This window comes from Hordeum vulgare, chromosome 1H, assembly GCF_904849725.1.
Source record: "Hordeum vulgare subsp. vulgare chromosome 1H, MorexV3_pseudomolecules_assembly, whole genome shotgun sequence".
Lineage (NCBI taxonomy): Eukaryota > Viridiplantae > Streptophyta > Magnoliopsida > Poales > Poaceae > Hordeum > Hordeum vulgare.
The window spans coordinates 210038749-210060824 of NC_058518.1; the positions used below are offsets into that span (position 1 = coordinate 210038749).

General features: G+C 49.0%; 1 protein-coding gene across 2 annotated transcripts in view; it reads left to right on the forward strand.

Annotated features, from left to right (window-relative positions):
- LOC123428819 (histone acetyltransferase GCN5) overlaps positions 1–21767 on the forward strand; it is a 61713-nt gene extending 39946 nt beyond the window's left edge. Inside the window, exons 10-13 of one of the 2 annotated variants that reach the window (XM_045112955.1) lie at positions 57–172; positions 20855–20948; positions 21059–21200; positions 21472–21767. In XM_045112955.1, the coding sequence (XP_044968890.1) occupies positions 57–172; positions 20855–20948; positions 21059–21200; positions 21472–21538 (419 nt within the window). In that variant the 3' untranslated portion in view covers positions 21539–21767. Of the gene's footprint in view, positions 1–56; positions 173–15867; positions 16883–20854; positions 20949–21058; positions 21201–21471 lie in introns of those variants that run through there. The other variant, XM_045112958.1, reaches the window with a different exon arrangement.
- The last annotated feature ends 309 nt before the right edge of the window (positions 21768–22076 follow it).

The following is a 22076-nucleotide window of genomic DNA, read 5'->3' on the forward strand; positions in this document are numbered from 1 at the left end:
TTTCTTGTAGTTCCTAGTATTGATGCAAATCTGACTGAACTGTCAATGTTATGCAGGGGAAGCTGGGTGGACTCCTGACCAGTGGGGGCATTCCAAATCACGTTCAACATTTTCCTCGGACTATAGCACTTACAGACAGCAGCTTACTAGCCTTATGCGGATGTTGTTGAAGGCAAGTCTTTTATCATTAATCTGTTATATGATGTGTGTTGCGTTTGCTAGGTAAGTTGATTGCATTGGATAACTTGCACTTTCTATTGCCAACCATAAGATTTATGCATCCTTCTATTCCAAAGACTAGCTTGTTAGCAGTAATCCTTGTGTTATATTTACTTAGGTAGGGAGTAGTAGTTGGTCGGGTGGAGTTCCTTTGTAAGTAGAAGGTAGTGTATGCATCTAGACATCAGTAGGTAATTTGGTTTTTGCATGCACCAGTAGTTGCTAGAGCTGCATGGTCGGTTTAGCATCGATCAATACAAGAAATAGCTTCAAGAAATCAAAACTATCCTGTGTTCAGCTCCAGTTCCCCTTTGGTCATCTACTCTAAAGTCTATTTCTATTATTTGACATCAGAGTGAGGTTTTGACCCAAGACCATGTCAGCTTCGGTGGATGGAAGGCACCGGTCGCAGCCCACAGTGGCGCGTCTATCGCCGTCATCCCCTTTCCTCCACACATGCAAGGCGTGGGCGGTGCCATGACGGTCTAGAGGTAGTCGTCCAACGCATGGTGAAGGAATTCGGTGGTGCGCCATTCCCGCAGCTGACTTGGAGCTACTATGAGTGGAGCCTCCTCACGAGGATGAAGATGGAGGCCCGTGGTTTGTGGGATGTCGTCGAATGTGGCGACGCAGATCACCAGGAAGATCGCATGGCGCTTGACGCCATCCTTAGCCCCATGCCGCCGCAGATGATCCGCTCCCTGGTTGTCAAGGAAGCGTGGGAGGTGATCCGTGCGATTCTCGTCCGTAGGTCCACGGTGCAGAAGCTGCTCCGAGAGTGGGGGTTGCTCATGTTCCGCGACAAGGAGAACGTCGATGACTTTGCGCTCCGCCTTTCGGATCATCCACAACAATCCCGTCGACGAAAAAGAGCCATTGAGAAGCTGCTATGTGTTGTTCCTTGGAAGTATTCGCAGATTACACTCTCGATTGAGCGGGCCAGCTCAAGGCCGTTGACGATGGTTGTGGGCCGCCTGAGTCGGAGCAACCACTCTTGTCCACCGACAAGCTCTACTTCAAGGAGCAGTGGCTCGCCCAGATGAAGCAAATGCGGTTTGGAGAGGGTAGCTCTAGGCCTCCCAAGCCGAACAATGGGTGGTGATGCCCTTGTGGTGCGCAAAAGAAGATGAGGAACACAGCCGTTGCCAAGGAAGGAGCCAAGGATGACGACTGTGACAGATGCCGTAGTTGTGGCCTCCTTGGACATTGGGCCAAGGACTCCACATACCCATGAAGGCGTAGACGGACCTCACTCGACCTGGCAAGGGTGACGATGAGCCCACACTCCTCATAGTGCAGGTCTGTGCGCTCATAGTCGCACCTGAGCCTATATGTGAGGGCATGCGGCTAGAAGAGCCACGAGCGAAGGTGTTCCTCGGAACCGTGGATGAAGACGTCGAGCATTTGGAGGGGTGGTACCTCGATACTGAGGCCACCAACCACATGATAGGTCGTGCAAAGGTCTTTCCTTAGCTTGATTGGTCCATGTTTGTGTCTGTCAAGTTTGGCGATGGCTCCGTGGTGTGTATCTAGGGCTGTAGCTCGGTCGTTTTCAGCGACAAGCTGGGCCAATGTTTTTAAAGCGGTAAAGCGAGGCTGGGGTTGCATTGATGCTTAAGCGCTAAAGTGTAAAGCGAGGCGACGCTTTAGACTGATTTGACCATGTTGCTGGTTGATGATGGACACTAGAATAGAGTACCATTTAGTGAGACATACATACCTTGATGTTGTTGGTTGTAGAACCCATTTCATTGCACTTGCTCTTCTCCCCAAGAGAAAGCTGCATGAACAAGAACAACTTATTAGTTTTGAGGTCATAAATAATGAAAAATCTGAAAACTAAATTTAAGCAGAAGTGAAAAGTGTTAGGAAAGCAGCTTAGTATTCCAATGAGGCCATAGGCTGGTATATATATATGTACAAGTGTGTAACATATGCAGGAAACCCCTTATATAATGGGATAAATACAAAGGGGTACATGACTATTATATATACTCTAACACCCCCCTCAAACTCACGATGGATGAACAACACTGAGTTTGGAGAGATAGAAGCCATGTTGCGCTCTAGTCTGGGCCTTCGTCAGGAAATCCGCCAACCGTAAATCTGAAGGCACATACTGAAGAGCAATAACCTGATCCTGCACACCAACGCGCACATAGATAACATCAACACCAACATGCTTGCTGAGCTCATGCTTTACAGGATTGCGCGCAATGCTTATAGCACCTGTACTGTGAGATAAGAGCAGAGCCGGTGTAGTGACAGAAACACCAAAATCCTGAAGTAACCATCGTAACCAAGTCACCTCTTCCGTCAAAAGAGCCATCGCTCGCAACTCAGCCTCTGCACTCGAATGGGAAACTATGGTCTGTTTCTTCGTCTTCCAGGCAATGAGAGAACCATCAAGAAAAACACAGTAAGCAGAAAGTGAACGGTGATCTGAAGGATCACTAGCCCACGTAGCATCCGAATAGGCCTGAAGTTGTAAAGAACTGGAGCGAGGAAAGAATAGACGGTGAAAGATTGTGCCCCGAAGATATCGGAGAACACGAAGGAGATGACTATAGTGAACCGAGGTGGGAGCTCTCAAAATATGAACTGGATAAGAGATATCCGGACGAGTGACAACTAATAGACAAGACTGCCAACAAGATGACGGTAACGCGTCGGGTCAGGCAGGGGATCACCATCAGTATCATGGAGGTGAACATTGAGCTCCGTGGGAGTCTCAACAATGCGCTCGTCAGTAAGAGCAGCACGAGCAAGAAGATCCTGTATATACTTTTTCTGGGATATAAAAAAGCCATGAGAGGTAGAAGAGACTTCAATCTCAAGAAAGTAGCGAAGAGGTCCAAGATCAGACATAAAAAACTGCTCACTAAGACGGGCCTTTACAAAGGCAATATACTCGGGGTCATCCCCAGTGATGATCATGTCATCAACATAGAGAAGAAGAAGAGCCCGACCACGAGGAGAAAGGTGAACAAACAATGCTGGATCATGAGCACTTCTTAAAAACTAGCGTCAGTCACCACAGAGGCAAAACGCTCAAACCAGGCGTGGGGGGCTTGCTTAAGGCCATAGAGAGAGCGACGAAGAAGACATACCATGCCATCAGGAACAGAATACCCAGGTGGCGGCTGCATGTACGCCTCCTCACGCAACTCACCATTAAGAAAGTCATTCTTAACATCAAGCTGAGATATAGACCAGTGGCGTGCAGAGGCCACGGCAAGAAGTGTACGAACAATGGTCATATGGGCCACAAGAGCAAAAGTCTTGTCGTAATCACGACCATGCTCTTGCTGAAAACCACGAGCCACAAGACGAGCTTTGTAACACTCAAGAGAACCATCAGAGCGAGTCTTAACCTTGTAGACCCACTTACAAGTGATGGGACGGACATCGGGAGGAAGGGAAACAAGATCCCATGTACTAGTGCGTTCAAGAGCAGCAATCTCCTCTGCCATGGCAAACTGCCATTCAGGATGAACAACAGCCTGACGATAAGAAGTCGGCTCAAGAACAGCAGCACCAGCGGTGGGAAATCCAAGACGATCAACGGACGAGGACGAGAACGCAAGCCATAGGTAGGCTGAGACGAGGATGTCGACACATCCGCAGAGACATCCACAAGACGTGAATAACGAGTGTAACACTGAGGAAAAGATGGAACAATGCAAGGAGGAATCACCAAGGTAGAATCGGGGGGTGGCGATGAAGAAGTCACCGGAGATGATGGTGCAGAACCCGATGACATGCTAGGCGAGGAGACTGTGGAAGATGGTGGCGGCAAATCGACAAGAGGTGGAGAAGCAGAGGGAGCTGAACGAATAGGCAAAGGCTCGATGGGGATGATAGGTGAGTCAGGAAAAGTGCCCTCCGGACTGTTAACAAGGAAGTTAATCAAATGGCGGCCCCTTCTCTCTAACCAGCCATCCGACATGAGTGTGCATCCATGTTGTTTCTATGCTGCCCCGTGCTGCTTCCTTAAAGTAGTATTTGTTTCCTTGACACAATATGTAAACAATGGCTCTCTCAGCTCATAGGCACCAGGAGCCTTGTAACCTGAACCCTATTGACAAGAGGCTTCAATTGCACCCTCAAACTGTCGATTGCTTGCAACATTGAATGGAGTGCTACACTCATAGAAGAACAATGCCCACTGCATATTCGCATAGTGCCTCTCTTCTTTAGTCTGTGCAGGACTCCATGGTGGTTTGAGAACACCTTGAGCGTCTTTCATACCTCAGGTGTTCTTCGAATCATGGCAACAATTGGCTTTAAACTATTGGTGGAAGCAGCGGTAGACTTCTGGCCTCTTCCTTGCATGTTGACAACAAATGCTCTCTAGTTCTTCTTGGCCGCTGTCCCTAAGCTTGGCCTGGTATTGGGGACATTTGTTCCATCTCCATTCACCTCCACAACCTCCTTATTACCGTCATCTACATCTACCCCCTTGATCCTCCTGTTTTGCTCCAAATATTCTGCCATCTCTCTCCTGATTAGTGCGGTAGCCATAGGACAACCAATCACATCCCCACCTAAGCTAGCAAGATGCTCCTTGTGCCTCTTGATCCCTCCAGTGGTTATCTTGCCACAAAGATTGCACATGACACTTTCCCGATGGGGAGGATTATGCCAATATCCATATTTCCACCCGGGATCATTTGACCGTAGTGGCTTCCGTGCTGGATCTTTCATTGGATCGTAGCTGGGCTCATCCCTATCAGCCCCTCCATTTGCAGCCATGGTGCTACACTTGTACTGCCCGCGGCAAACAACCAAACACAAAAAAATATTAAGCAACTAACCAAAGCAAGCAAACAGCCTACAGCTATGGTAGCGGTTTTTGGCTGGCAACAAACAATATGGCAGCAAACAATCAATACTGATCAATATGATTTCCTTGCTGCCACGGCACAGCCAAAAAGCGCTGCCATGGCAGCAAACAATCAAGTATTGACTATCAAGTGTATGGCAGCCTACAGCTATGGTAGCGGTTTTTGGCTGGCAACAAACAATATGGCGGCAAACAATCAGTACTAATCAATATGATTTGCTTGCTGCCACGGCACAGCCAAAAAGCGCTGCCATGGCAGCAAACAATCAAGTATTGACTATCAAGTGTATGGCAGTGAGCAGCACTCATGGCAGTGAGTAGCACATCATTAGCCATTATACTAATCACTAATCAGCATGCATTGATAACTGTCCCATGAAAGCAGCACATCATTAGCCAATAAACTGATCACTGACCATGCATCATTATTCAAATAAATTTGTGAGCCCATCATGCATTGTTCTAATCAATCTAACCATCCACCAAGTCACAAGCACCCTACTAATCTACTATAAGAGAGGCAGTGAGCACTGAGCAGAGCTGCATAACAAAGCAGGCAGCATAACTAGAAGCGCATGAGAGGTGTGTGGGGGGTGGGGGGGGGGGGAGAAGCTGCTGGAGAGGAGCCGAGAAGGGGAACAAGCTGCTGTCTGCTGGAGATGGGGGAATGAGCTGTCGGAGAAGCTGGTGCCTGTTGGAGATGGAGGGGGAGAAGCTGCTGGAGAGGAGAAGAGGGGGAGAAGCTGCCGGAGATGGGGGACCTGATGATCTGCTCTTGGCCGCTGCCGCCAAAAATCCAGGGAGGAGAGCCCTCTCGATCTGTTTGTTTAGATTAGATTCTCCTTCTGCCCCTAGTTATACCTGTTATCGTGCAAGGTATCTTTCCTGTCCCTGCGTTCCCGTGCGAGGCAGGTTTTCCCACCTGAACCCTGCGGGCCCAGCCTGAAGCGAGCAGGAGGATGCGTAAGCAGATGATCTAGATGCTCTAATACCTAAAGTGCACGCTTTACTAACCTATCTAAGGCAAGGGCGACACCTCAACTCCTATGTCTGGCCCCAACTGAAGCCTATCTGCTGCAGCGCCAACTGAAGACCATAATTCAAATTCAAAAGAAGAGCGCCAAGCTACAGCAGCCGTCCATCTCCGATCCAACGCTCCTACAAGCAACGTACCGCTTCGCTGGGACTTGATGCTACAAGAAGCGTTGATCGATGATCCGACGGTCCTCGTGCCTCCGTCATCGCCTTTTACCGCGAGCGCCGGCTGAAGAGTGATCTACCACCTTTTTTACTGCTTTTCTGAGTTTTTACCCCACCTTTGTAAGCCTATAAAGCCATGGATCGCAGCTCAGTGGAGCATTATCTTGTTTAGGGTTTTCCCCTTTGCGCCGCTAGTGTTCCTGGCCGGCTTAGGTGCCTCTGGTTGTAAGACAAATCGATGGCAATTCGCCCCTGAAATTCAATCGTTTCCACCTCTGAATCTCTCTGTTCATGCTGTACGACCGTCAGGGTCTGACAACTGGTATCAGAGCCATTCGTCCTTGGCGGCGTCTTGGATCAAGAGGCCTAGAAGGAGTTGGAGGAGCCGTAAAATCCTCCTTTTCCCCTCCGATCACGGCGGCGGTGTTCTTCGGTGGCGCAAGAGGCGGTGATGTTCGGTACAGGTTTGGAGTTGGTAAGTGGTTGCACAAGCTCCTTGCTTGGGTGATAAAATCCCAACTCCCACCCAGATCCGGTGTACTTTGGCGGCGTAACGACGGTGGAGGTGCAGGCGGCGGCAGGATCAGCAGCATAGAGGCTGGTTGGAGCACAAGCTGTCGTAAAATTCCCTCCTTTGCGACTGTCGATCTATCTGCAAAAAGGTAACTCGGCTCACTGCCAGTATAAACCCTCTCTATAGTTTGTCCACAATGACTGGCCCGGGTGACTCTTCCTCCACCGACCAACTTGAGTTCATCTCCCTATAGTTAGACGTCAAGTTGCTCCAGAAAAACAGAGAGCAAGACCGTTTGGAGTTTGATGAATTCAGGGAGTATGTGCAAGAAAACTTCCAATCAGTGTAAAAATCCCTGGGAGAATTACAAGTTTCCCTTACAAACTTCCTATCTGGTTTTCCTAAGCCTAGAGAAACCCCTCACAACCCACTTGATGTTCCTCAAGCTAGTACCATAGCACACACACCACAAGGTCCAGCTCAAAGGTTCCAAGACCCTCTGCAATCACCTGCCACTGTGGGATCTGCCACCTTAGTGGACAAGCACACTGGTAAGGAGCTCAACCTGGATGGCAGTAACAAACACCCTTACAGACACCCACACTTTGCTGACAAACAACTTCCCCAAGAAGCCAAAACAGAGCCTGCAGCTGGACAGAGTTAGCATGTTGTTCATCTAGAACAAGAGCAAGGGGCACTGACTCTTGGATCCAAACTATAGAAATGTACTTTGAAGCTGCAAGAACTCCAATGGAACAGAAAACTGAAATAGCTGTTACTTACCTGAAAGGGCCTGCTATTGAATGGTGGAGAGGCACTGGAATGACTGCTAATACAATACCCTGGTACAGGTTCTGTAGATTTGTGGGAGACAGATTTTCAGAGTGTTTAATCTGTGACAATGTAAGAGCTTTCCATAATCTCTCTCAGACGGGAACAGTTACTGAGTATGTACTCAAGTTTGAGCAAGCAATGAACCTGATGAGGAGGGATAACCCAGTGTTGCCAAATGATTACTATAAGAATAGTTTCATCTCTGGATTGCATGACAGTATACAGCATCATGTTCAATGCCATGAACCTCCTGATCCACAGAAGGCTATCTGGTTAGCTAGGAGAATGGAACAAGCTCAACCTCAAAAGAAACCAGTTCCCTCCCCTACATACTTCTCACAAGCAAGAAAACAGCTACAGTTTGACCCTGGTAAAAACAACCCTATCAATACTGCTTCAATAATCCAACAAGCAAGAGTGAAGGGAATTTGTTACAGGTGTAAGGAGCCTTGGTTCCCTGGCCATAAGGTCTGTAAACTTGCAAACCAAGCCCAGATTCAAGCTCTCCAAGAATCTTGCCCTGAAGATGCTGAGCTGGTTTATTATACTGAGGTCACTGAGGAAGGTGAACCTCCCCCTCCATCTGATCTGGATGACACACCTCTCCAAATATCCATGCATGCACTGATGGGTTTAAGCACTACCAGAAAGTTGAGTTTCACAGTTACTGTTATGCTTGGTAACATCCCTGCTACTGCTCTTATTGATAGTGGTAGTACTGCTACTTTTATCACCCCAAGGATAGCAGCCCTAGCAAAGTGTGCCTTAACTCCTACAAAAAGAAAACAGGTTCTGGTTGCTAATGGTGAAACACTTAGGTCTGAGTTTATTGCTTTACAAGCCCCATTCTCCCTGCAAGGCACAAAATTTTCAATTGATTTCAGAGTCCTACAACTCCAAGGTTATGATGTTATTCTGGGAGCTGACTGGATGGCTTCTTTCAGCCCAGTAGAATTGGACTTTGATGAAATGCAGGTCAAGTTAACACTGAAAAATGGAGAAAAGAAAATTCTTAAGGGTGAAAGTTTCCCCACTGCTCGTGTACAAGAACTAGACACCCCTCTACGCCGACGACGTAATTCTTCTGTGCCACCTGTCGCCGAACGATATCGCGGCGGTGAAGGAGATTCTGCAGCTCTTTGGGCGCACCTCGCCTCGTCAGCAACGTCCAAAACGCGTTCATCCCCGGGCGAAGTCTTCACGACAACTTCATCCTAGTGCGTCAATTCGCACGGCTATTGCATCAGCTGGGTGCCCCTCGCGTGCTGCTGAAACATGACTTAGCACGGGCTTTCGACTCCGTCTCGTGGCCCTTCCTATTCGAGGTGCTGCGATGCCATGGCTTCGGCAACCGCTTCCTTGGTTGGATCGCCCTTCTCCTGTCGTCGGCCAGCACCAAGGTTCTCCTCAACGGCAACCCTGGACCAGCGATTTGGCATCGCCGTGGACTGCGCCAAGGTGACCCCGTCTCCCCGCAGCTCTTCGTCCTTGCTGTGGATACGTTGGGCATGCTCTTCCATCGCGCGGTCGAGCTCCGAGTCATGCAGCAGCTGCATCCGCGCCGCGCCATCCCCACCATATCCCTCTACGCCGACGACGTAATTCTTCTGTGCCACCCGTCGCCGGACGATATCGCGGTGGTGAAGGAGATTCTGCAGCTCTTTGGGCGCTCCTCGGGCCTGCACGTGAACTTCCAGAAGAGCGCTGCGGCCCTCATCCGCTACGACACCGAGGACGGTGCTCATGTTGTCGCACACCTGGGCTGCCCCATCGTCGACTTCCCGCTTACTTACTTGGGCATCCCGCTCACACTGCGTCGCCCCACGGCTGCCCAACTGCAACCAGTCGTCGATAAGGTCGCTGGGAAGCTGCCCTCCTGGAAGGCCTGGCTAATGAACAAAGCCGGCCGCCTTGCCTTCGCCAAGGCTGTCTTGAGCGCGATTCCCATTCATCAGCTCCTTGTGCTTGCGCCGCCAAAGAAGACCATCAAACTCCTGGAGAAGATTGAGAGAGGATTTCTCTGGGCTGGCCGCGCTGAGGCCCACGGCGGCAATTGTCATGTCAACTGGCGGCGCGTCTGCCGGCCTATCCAGTTTGGGGGCCTCGGCGTCCACGACCTCGAGCGCACTGGCCTCGCCGTTCGCATGCGGTGGCAGTGGCTCAGCCGAGTCGATGCTGGCAGGGCCTGGAGCGGCCTAGACCTGCACTTCGCGCCCGAGGAGCGCGCGCTCTTCTTCGCCTCTACCACCATGGCTATCGGCAATGGCCAGCGCGCCCTGTTCTGGGAGGACCGATGGATCAATGGACGTGCAATCCAAGAGATCGCGCCTCTCCTTTTTGATCTCATCCCCAAACGGCGTCGCAAGTCAAGAACTGTTGCGGACGGCCTTCACGAGAACCAATGGGCCGCGGACATCCACGACATGATTGGCATCCCGGAGATTGGAGAATACCTGCGCCTCTGGCACATGATCGCCGAAACTGTCCTCACTGACGCACCAGACAGCATTCGCTGGAAGTGGACCGCGAGCGGCGAGTACTCCGCCAAGTCTGCATACCTCGCCACTTTTCAAGGCTCCGCGAGATGCCAAGCTTGGAAACTTACCTGGAAGTGCTGGGCACCGCCTCGGGTGCGCTTCTTCCACTGGCTTGCCAACCTCGATCGGTGCTGGACGGCCGACCGCCTCGCGAGGCGCAACCTGCCGCACCCACAGCGCTGCCCTCTTTGCGATCAGGCTCCGGAGACGATTCATCATCTTCTCCTGGAATGCCCTTTCAGACGCGAAGTGTGGCACGAGATCCTCTCATGGCTGCGCCTCTCTTGCCCGCTGCCCAACAACGATGCCACTCTACACGACTGGTGGTGCTCTGCACGGCACGACACCCCTAGGCCTATGCACAAGGGATTGGCTTCCGTTGCTTTGCTCTTCCCTTGGATGATTTGGAAGCATCGCAACGGATGCGTGTTTGAGGGTGCAACACCGTCGGTTACCTCCCTGGCGGCTACGATTAAGGAAGAGGTCGGCCTATGGGCCAGAGCGGGCGCCTTGGGGCTCCGGGCCATCTTGCCACAGACATGGGACGTCCACTAGTGTGCATGTGTTCACCTTGTAAATATGCCTCCTAGGAGGATTGTACTAAACCCCTTCTTTTCAATACAATTAACCGCAAAAGTCTTTTGCGCTTTCTCGAAAAAAAAAGAACTAGACACCAAGGAAAATCTCTGAGGAACCTGTTTGTGGAGCTGTCCTATTCCTTAATAGAATTTCTGTGGTAGAACCAGTTGAAAATGTGGTACCTGAACCAGTGCAACAGATATTAAATAAATTTTCCCCTGTCTTCAGTACCCCTTCAACCCTACCCCCAAAGAGATCCATAGATCATGTGATCACATTCACCCCTCAGACTAAGATCATAAATCAAAGACCTTATAGACTAACACACCACCAGAAAGATATCATGGAAGGCATTGTTAAGGATATGATCAAAAACAAGGTGATCAGAGACAGCAACAGTTCTTATTCTACCCGTGCTCGGTTGGTAAAGAAGAAGGACATGACTTGGAGATTGGTGAATGATTTCAGAAAAGTCAATGGGCAAACTGTCAAAAATAAGTACCCCATTCCTGTCATTGAGGATTTGCTAGATGAATTGAAAGGAGCTACTGTCTTTTCCAAGTTAGATCTGAGAAGTGGCTACCATCAAATCAGAAGGAAGGAAGAAGATAGTCCTAAAACTGCATTCAGTACTCATTGTGGACACTATGAGTATTTAGTCATGCCTTTTGGATTGACTAATGCCCCTGCTACATTCCAAATGCTCATGAATACTATCTTGGCTCCTTATCTGAGAAAAAATGTATTAGTCTTCTTTGATGACATCCTCATCTATAGCAGGAATATGAAGGAACATCTGGAACACTTGCAACTAGTTTTGCAAGCTCTGCAGGCAAATCAATTATATGCAAAACTCAGCAAATGCTCCTTTGCACAAACTCAGGTGGAGTACTTGGGCCATGTAATCAGAGGGGATGGAGTTGCAACTGATCCCACAAAGATTGAAGCTATTGCACAGTGGCCCACCCCTGAAAGTGTCACACAGCTAAGGAGTTTCCTGGGTCTCACTGGATAGTACAGAAGATTCATTCAAAACTATGGCTACATCTGCAAACCTCTTTACCAGTCACTGAAGAAGGACACTTTTAAGTGGGGCATTGAGCAAATGGTGTCTTTCAATTCCTTGAAGCACAAGATGACCCAAGCTCCTGTCCTTGCACTCCCAGATTTTTCTATACCCTTCATTCTAGAAACAGATGCTTGTGCATATGGCATTGGTGCTGTACTCACGCAAGAAGGAAGACCTATATCATTTTTCAGTAAAACTATTGGTCCCAAAGCTGCTGCTATGTCTACTTATGACAAGGAAGCTCTGGCTATTATAGAAGCATTAAAACACTGGAAACACTATTTTGCTGCTTCCTCTTTGATCATCAGAACAGACCAATAGAGTTTAAAATACATTCAGGAGCAGAAACTCACTGAAGGAATTCAACACAAGTTGTTGATCAAATTGCTGGGCTACAACTTTAAGGTGGAATACAAGCAAGGAAAGAACAACAAAGTTGCTGATGCTTTATCAAGGGTTAATTACAGGTTACAGTCACTGGTTGCTAGTCAAGCAAAACCAATGTGGATTTCTGAAGTTCTCTCCGGCTACTCACAAGATCAGAAATGCAAGGACTTAATCTCTCAACTGGCCACCTCTGCTAATTCTATTCCCAACTATACTTTACAACAAGGAATCTTAAGATACAAGAACATGATTGTTATTGGAAATGACAACAACCTCATATCTAAACTAGTGGCTGCCCTCCATAACTCTGAATTAGGGGGCCACTCTGGACATAGAGCAACATACCAAAGACTCAAGTTGTTGTTTCATTGGCCTGGAATGAAACAATTCATTGTAGACTACATCAAGCAGTGCCCAACTTGCCAAATCAACAAACCTGAACACTGCAAATACCTTGGATTACTTCAACCACTCCCTGTCCCTGATTTTGCTTGGTGCCACATTAGCATGGATTTCATTGAAGGACTCCCAACTTCTCAGAAGAAGGATATGATCTTGGTGGTGGTTCATAGATTCACCAAATATGGACACTTCATTGCCCTTAAACACCCAATTACTGTCAGCACTGTTGCAACTGCTTTCACTGATAACATCTTCAAACTCCATGGACTGCCCTCTGTCATTGTCACTGACAGGTACAAAATCTTCACTAGCCACCTATGGCAGGAAATGTTCAAGAGGTTGGGCATCAAACTCCAAATGAGTATTTCATATCACCCTTAGTCTGATGGACAAACTGAAAGGATCAACCAATGTGTAGAAAACTACCTCAGATGCATGGCATTCCTACAACCCAAGAAGTGGATGAACTGGCTCTCCTTGGCTGAATGGCGGTACAATACCAGCTATCACACTTCCTTGAAGATTACACCCTTCCAAGCACTATACAACAGACCTCCCACCATGTTAGCAGTGTTAGGAAGTATTAGTATTAGGAGTCCTTATTAGTCTACTAGTATTAGTCTAGGAGTCCTTATTAGTCTATGTTTACTTTCCTTGCACCTCAAGTCATGTGTAATATAGATATGCCCCTTGGGCCTTCAATAATAGACAAGTTGCTTTCCTAACATGGTATTAGAGCCCTAGGTTCTTTTTTCGCACGCGCAACTCGTGCTTTTTCCTCTAACCCGACGCTCTCGCTACAGCCTCTCTAGCCGACGCTTCCTCTCGCGTCGTGCTCGTGCTGCAGCCGCGTCTCCAGCCTGCCCCACCCCGCCGCGGTCTGTCCAACGCCGCTGGATCTCGCTCCCGATCCGTTTTCTCCCTGGCTGCAGGATATCTTGTCCTCGCCGCTGCCTCAATCTGGAGGCCGACTCCACCTGTCTCGACCCTGAAGGAACGAAGGCGGAGAGCCCAGCAGGGGATCGATCTGGACGCCGCCGGCCCTTCCCGCTGCTGTACGCCGCCAGCAGCTTTGGTCTCCCATCCCGCTTCGCCCGGTTCTGCTTCAAGGTCGCCAGCAGCTTTGGTCGCTCCAGCTCGAGGCTGTCTACAACTAGTAGCCGCTGCAGCTCGCATCTGGCAGAGGGATCGAGTCCAATAGAGCCAGATCGAGTCCGCTGCAGCCAGATCTGACGCTACATCTCGCCAGATCGAGTCCGCTGCTGTCATACGCGGACGCGGTTTGCTGACTGAGTTCTAAAAAAAAAAAAAAAGAAGATGTCTACTGCATCGGGCTATGTTGTTGTCCCTCGTTGTTCGGTGATCTTCGATGGTAGTAACTACACTGAGTTCATTGGCTTTATGCGCATTCACATGCGTGGCATCCGTCTATGGGGTGTTCTTTCTGGCGAGGTCTGTTGTCCGCCATGTCCGGTTCCTCCCGTGGCTCCCAATCCGCCGACCCCACCGGCTCTTCCTACGGATGCTTCTCAGACCGCAAAGGATTCGGCTAAACTTGCTGATGAGGCCGTTGTGAGTGCTTATGATGAGAAGGTCTTGGCTTATGAGGAGGCTCTTCAGGTGTATCGTGGTGCTCTGACCGTTTACACCCAGTGGCTTGATGATGATGCCCGTGCTGCAGCTGTTCTCACTGCTAGTGTTCTGCCTCAGTTTGCCTCTGAGTTTTTGGGCCTTCCTACTGCCTTTGAGATGTGGACTCGCCTTCGTCAGCGCTATGCGCCCTCTGGTGATGCCTTATACCTCTCCGTGGTTCGTCAGGAGTATGCTCTTCAGCAAGGTGACTCTACTGTTGATGACTTCTATGCACGGAGTTCTGCTATCTGGCGCCAGCTCGATTCTCTCCGCACTGCTGGTTGTCGTACTTGCCCCTGTTGCCAGGCTGTCCAGACCAACTTGGAGTTTCATCGCGTCTACGAATTCCTGTCTCGGCTCCGTAAGGAGTTTGAGCCTCGGCGTGCTCAGTTGTTTGCTCGTGGCCGTATTTCTCTCGTGGAGGCGCTTTCTGAGATTCGTGCTGAGGAGACTCGCTTACGTGGTGCTGGTTTGCTGGAGGTTCCCTCGGTGCTCACTGCTCGGGCTACTTCTACGCCCCCTGCTGCACCGACCCCTTCTCACTCGAGTGCTCCGTCGCTCTTACCAACTCCTTCTGGAGGCTCAGGTCGCCCCCATCAGTATTGTGGCTACTGCAATAATGATGGTCATATTGAGTCCCACTGCTACACGAAGAAGAACCACTTGCGCCAGGCGCAATCATCATCTACAGAGACTTCGTCATCTACCTCGACAGCTTCAGCCATCGCTTTGACTGAGCAGGATATTCTGCGCCTTAAGCGTCTGCTCGCTGCTTCAGGTTCTTTCTCGACGGGTACTGCTGGTATTCTGACTCAGGCTTCCCGCACTGAGCAACCACCTCCTACACAGTCGGGACCGTCTCACGCACACTCTGGTTGGAATTGGCCTTCGCCGCCATGATCTTATTTTTTTCTCTTCCGCTGCCATCATCTCTAATCTAGTGTGTGTTTTCTAGTTTTCCTTGTTTTCCGCTGCGTCCACCAAATCCGTTGATATTTTGTGTTTTCTCATGACATGCGAGTCCACCATAACTTAGTCCGTGAGCCTTTCTCCGGTCCTGATCCTTTCTATGCAACTTTTGTGGTCTATTTGCCCTTGTTGTTTTCTATAGGATTTTCTGGACTTCTTTTGCATTGTCGATCTACGTCCATCGTGCCTTATCCGCCGAGCTTCCTTCGCCGACGGTTGTCGTGGACTATGATTTTCTGCACAATGCTTTATTCCTCTCGATGTGCCATCTTCTTTTGACAACCCATCTTCTCCTGATACTTTTGTTGTATCTTCATGTGATGCGATGTCTACCTCTGATGTGCCATCTCTTCGTTATCTCCTTCGGCGACTCGACAAGTTTTGAAGACTCTTCATGCTACGACGACACTCTCAAGACGCGGATTTGGATTATCATTGTTTTTAGTATTACACTTCTTCAAATGCAATGCTATTGCATACGCTTTGCATTTGAGGGGGGGTGTTAGGAAGTATTAGTATTAGGAGTCCTTATTAGTCTACTAGTATTAGTCTAGGAGTCCTTATTAGTCTATGTTTACTTTCCTTGCACCTCAAGTCATGTGTAATATAGATATGCCCCTTGGGCCTTCAATAATAGACAAGTTGCTTTCCTAACAAGCAGAATCTGCTCTGTATCCAGCTGACCAGATTCAAGAATTCTCTTCTGTCCTCAGTGCTAAACAAATTGCTGCACAGATCAAAGCAAATCTAATGAAAGCTCAAGAAAGGATGAAGCACTATGCTGACAGACAAAAAGAGGTCAGAAAGATCACTAGAAGTGGGGGACGTCGTTTACCTGAAGCTACAACCATATAGACATACTACACTCAGCATTCACAGATGCCTCAGATTACACTCGAAGTATATGGACCTTTTCGAATCATCTAGAAAATTGGTCCTGTGGCTTACAAGTTGCTCTTGCCTGATCATTGCAAGCTCCACCCAACTTTCCATGTCAGCCAGCTGAAGAAACACTTGGTCCCAACTGCAATTCCCAATCCCAACCTACCTCTTCTCCACGAAGATGGGACAATTCTGCTTGAACCAGAAAAGCTTCTGGACAGAAAACTTATCCCAAGAGCCCAGGGTGATATCCAGGTGCTAGTTGTTCGTTGGCTGATCAAATGGGCAAATCTCGAAGCTGAGCACGCCACCTGGGAGGATGCCTCGTTCATTCAGAAGGTTTTCCCAGCTTTCGACCCTGAGGACAGGCCGAATGTCGGGCCGGGGGAGTTGTCAGGCCTCAACTAAAGCCTATCTGTTGCAGCGCCAACTGAAGACCATAATTCAAATTCAAAAGAAGGGCGCCAAGCTACAACAGCCGTCCATCTCCGATCCAACGCTCCTACACGCAACGTACCGCTTCGCTGGGACATGATGCTACGAGAAGCGTTCATCAACGATCCGACGGTCCTCGTGCCTCCGTCATCGCCTGTTACCGCGAGCGCCGGCTGAAGAGTGATCTACCACCTTTTTTACTGCTTTTCTCAGTTTTTACCCCACCTTTGTAAGGCTATAAAGCCATGGATCGCAGCTCAGTGGAGCATTATCTTGTTTAGGGTTTCCCCTCTGAATCTCTACGATCGTCAGGGTCTGACATCCTAGGATCGTTCTGATGCTTAAGCGTTGCATTGGGGACGCTTTAGAAACAGTGAGTTGAGCGTGCACAAAGTCCTGACAGGCGTCTACTACATTCCCAGGCTCCGCAACAACATCGTGAGCCTTTGGTAGGTAGACAAGAACGGCGCTGCCATCCACATTAAGTGAGGAATCCTTCGTATCTGGGACAAGCAAGAGCGTCATCTTGCCTCGGTGCCGCGTGAATGCAACCTGACTACATGTGGTGCACTTTAAAATCACTCACCTTGTGTGCCCTGCCGAACGCCACGACATCGAGGCATGGCGATAGCATGATAGGTTTGGCCACATCTCCTTCGACGCGTTGAGATGCATGTCTCGCAACAAGATGGTGTGTGGGTTGTCGGAGCTTGAGCATATGGGCTAGCTCTGCAATAGCATCACCATTGATGTGGGGCCATGTCCTAGGTTTGCGCGATCTTCATAAATTGGAGGTGGATTTGAGGAAGAACATGAAGAATACGATGGGAAATTGGGGAAAGTACTAGAGGAAAACACTGTTGGAGAAGATCCACACACAAGTACTCAAATCACAAGGCAAAGTAATGGATCTCAAGCATTCAACAACAACAAAGGAAAGTAAAGATAACTAGGTAGTTCTTCACAAATCTCCAAGGAGAAGTGAGGTCTTGATATATAGATTTTCCCCAAATCTCTAGGAGAGATGGAGCTCTTGGTAATCCCTTGGGATTCTTCTCCCATTGGAGGCCTTGGTCTCCAGTAGCAAAGCTCTCTCAAGTAGTTCTAATATGCTTTGCTAACCCTAAGATGAAGGAGGGGAGGAGGTATATGTAGGTCCAAGGCATGAAGGGGTAAACGAGGGGCAAGGAGGGAAAGATACAGAGCTTGGCCCAAATTTTGCATGCAGGCTGGACGTCCGGGTTCATGGTTAGACATGTGGGCTTCAGCCAGACTGTCCGGGTAGCTGGCCGGATGTTCGGAGGCTGATGCGCATCTGACTCTAGGTGACTTCCTTGGTGCAAGCTCCAGGGATCGGACGTCTGGGTAGCAAGGTGGATGTCCGGCTTAGCCGAAAAGGGGACTTATGTTGCGGTCTCCTCAAGTCGAACGTCTGAACTGGAAGTCCGTCTAGTGTTGCATCGGCGACACTTCTTCATCTTCTTTCTTTCGTCTCCGCTTACAAACTTCTCTCGCGGATGGTGTAGGTGTACTCTTCTGCTTGCAGTCATCCTCGTAATGTGTGAAGGTCCACTCAAACCTATACATGCATGAGGGAGGGTCAAGTAGTATACCATCATCAAAGGGAACAAGTAAACATGCAAAAAGGATAGGATTCATCTTAGTATAAGCAATGCGCGTGTCCCTTGGCCTGGAGCCAAAGCCATGGTAATGACCCTGGGGTGCTCCGCACCAAGCACCAAACTTCCGCGCACTCCCTTTCCCAAGAAGGCGAACTTCAGGGATGAAGGAGGCCTCAAACTCGTCCATGGCAACGTGTGCGGGCCTATCAGCCTGGCAACCGTTGGGGGCCGTCGCTATTTCCTGCTGCTTCAGTCAGCAAGTCTAAGCAGCTGCTAAAGCAGAGTGTGGAGGGCCATTCCATGTCATCCGCACCGTGTGGAGGGCCATTCCATGTCATCCGCACCGACAACGACGGCGAATTCACCTCGTTGGAGTTCGCACACCATTGTGAGGACCAAAGTGTGCAACGTCAGTTCACGTCGACCTATTCCCCACAGCAGAATGTGGAACACCGGAATCAGACGGTCGTTGCCACTGCTCATGAGCTGCTAATACAAAGGAAGTTGCCAGCAAAATTTTGGGGGAGGCGGGGTCACAACTGCAGTTTTCCTGCTGAATTGAGTCCCCACCAAAAGTCTGGCTGGCATGATGGCATTGCATGGCATGGGAGGAAGCCTGCTGTCCAGCACCTGCGCACCTTTGGCTTCAAGGGCTACTGCACATACGATCCAGTGAACAAGCGTGTCCATATCACTCATGATGTCATCTTCGATGAAGAGGCCAGCTGGGATTGGATGGCTGGCAGCTCAAGTCCACTGACTTCATCATCACGGAGACCCAACAAGCTGGCCCTTCCACACCAAGTGCAGCTGCAGGGGGAGTACCTTCCCCTGTTCCTGCACCATCTCCTGCTGCACAGCCATCTCCAATATCGCTGCCAACAACACCAAGCCAATCTCCACATGCAACTCAGCTTGAGTTGTGTCACCGCCACCCGATGACAACGAGCGGTTGGACTTGAGCTACTGTGACATCGACAAGGTGATCGGTAGCGCCCTTGTTCTTGTACAGGCAGCACGCGACGACATACTCTACCTTTGTGTGTGAAGGAGAGCCGAGCTCCTTTGACGAGGCTGAGCGCGTCGCAGCATGGCGTGCAGCCATGAAGGAAGAAATGGATGCCGTGCAGCGGATGGCACCTGGGAGCTTTTGGATCTGCCATGCGGCTATCGCCCAATTGGCCTGCGTTGGGTCGAATGCGTGCCTTGAAGCCACTGAAGAGCCTTCGCTTCGAGCAGAACGCCCATGAGCACACTGTCTATGGACGTGTGCATGACAGGGCGCACCTGCTCATTGGCACCTACGTCGACGATCTGGTGATCACCGGGTCAGACCATGATGAGATCACCCGATTCAAGGAAGAAATGAAGAAGGAATTCCTCATGAGTGATCTTGTGCTCCTCTCCTACGTAGGGATGGAGGTACTCCAAGGCAGAGATGGAGTCACCTTGAATCAGGGAAACTACGCCGGTGTACTCCAAGGCAGAGATGGAGTCACCTTGAATCAGGGAAACTACGCCGCAGATATCCTCGACATTGCTGGGCTGAGAAACTGCAATCCCACGTCCACACCCATCGAGGAGTGACTCAAATTGAGTCGTGAGAGCACAGCACTTGAGATTGGTGCCACAACATACCGGCGGATCACTGGAAGTCTGCGGTACCTCATCCACATGAGGCCTGATCTCGCCTTCTTGGTAGGTTATGTGAGTAGATTCATGGAGCGCCACACAGTGCAGCACATGGATGCCGTGAAGCGACTGCTGCGCTGCATCGCTGGCACAATCGACTATGGTCTCGTCTCTCCTACTCACATGGTTCACAGGAGGCAAAACTGGTTGGTTATTCGGACAGTGACCACACCGGCGATGTCAACATGAGGAAGAGCACATCTTGAGCTCTTCTTCCTCGGCAACAGTCTGATAAGCTGGCAATTAGCCACACAGTGAGCTGTGGCTGCATCTTGCTGAGTTTGTTGCTGCAGCAACGGTGGCAACCCAAGCCATTTGGCTAGCACAGTTGCTCGGTGATCTGAACAGGGAGAAAGCAGACACCTCCAAGCTGAAGTTGGACACGCCCGCACTGGCACTCAGCAAAAGAACCCAGTTTTCCCTGAGCAGCAAGCGTATTGACAACAGCAACAACAACAGCAGCAACAACAACAACAAAGCCTTTAGTCCCAAACAAGTTGGGGTAGGCTAGAGGTGAAACTCATAAGATCTTGCGACCAACTCATGGTTCTTGCACATGGATAGCAAGCATATTGACGTCCGGTATTATTTCCTCCGTGATTGCATCGCCACAAGGATCACCTGCAAAAAAAAATAGACACAAGGATCAGGGGGAAACATACTCATGCTTTGTAACGAAACAAAGATACATAACAAAGAAAGATACATACAAAGATACATAAAAAACAAAAGTACATAACTGATCATGATAAATCATTTTCAACTACTCTGGGTTTGCTCATCATTGTTTTTTTACTGGGTTCTGAAAGTGGCATTTGTTTAGCTTGTTAATTTACTCGGGTGCTCGTCATCAGTGTTGTGAAAGATTTTTTTGGGAAGTGGTTAGCTTGTTAATTTACGTTTGAGATTTTTTAGCAAGATAAAAAGAAACTGGGAGGTGTGTGGATCAACCATCACCAACTCCCATTTAATAGCAAAGAGATGGCTAATCTGGAAAGAGCCTGTCATATTTAACAAGGACTGCTAACATTGCAGAGTTTGGTCGATCATGCTGATGCTTGGCCATTCAAAGAGCCGGTGGATTCACGTGATGTCCCAGATTATTATGATATTATCAAAGATCCTATTGGTGAGCTTAAATGATTTATTGGCTCTATTTTCTTGTGTCATCCACTATCTGAAATATCTGTAGCATGCTAGTTTAAGTTAATCAGTTGCTGAGCGCAAGCTTGTCTGCAGATTTGAAGACAATGTCCAGAAGAGTCGAGTCGGAGCAGTATTATGTGACCTTAGAGATGTTTGTAGCCGACTTAAAGAGAATGTTCATTAATGCGAGAACCTACAACTCTCCTGATACTATCTATTTCAAATGCTCCACACGGTGAGTAACTAATATAGTTGCCTCTGCATATCCATTGATCACCCTGTCAGGGGTATTTTATGTTATCTCTGAATATTCCTTCTGCCGGAGTTTGAAACCACACACAAATCAGGTGGTTTACATAGTTGTTTCTGCTTTATTCATTTTCTGTGCATCTCAAGTTAGTATACTCAGTAATGTCCTCAGCCAGCTGGGTTTGAGAACATCGTCAGTTTTTAGATCTCAGCACCCAGCTTCTTGTGTTAATTGCTTGTTCATTTTGATCCTGCAGGCTCGAGGCCTACTTCACGAATAGAATCCAATCTCACCTTGCCCAGGCCGCGTCAACCAAGAACTAGACTGATGTTGGGTGCATTGGGTAGTCACTTGCTTAAAGCGTGATAGCCGCTGACTTGCTTGTTATGCCGTCCAGCAATGCGTTGCTTCTCAAATGCAGTCTTTCTCCTCACAAAAACAATTCTTGATTTTTTTTTGAAGTCATCTGCATATGTTGAGGAAGCTTCTGAAATCTCTGGCTCAGATTTGTTTCAGAGAGTTTTTTTAACCAGACTCCAATGTTGAGGAACCTCTCGAAATCCCACCGTGGTCTGCAGACCAAACCTGAACTAAGGTGAAGGTGAGACGGTGATAACAATCCAATAATGGGAAGCAGATTAGTGGGAATCAATTTAGTCTGGCTTACGTATTGATTTGTGTATGCCGGACCATGTTGATTTTGAAATGGCCAATTTCTCAAAGGTATACGAGAAATGGCAGATTTCAAGGGACCCCCCCACGGAACGATTCGTTTGGGCTGGGAGGGTCGAGCGACCGAACGAAGTCAGTTCGCCAAGGGTTTTGGCAGCTGTTCTCACACTAGCATAGTTGTTCCCTGTT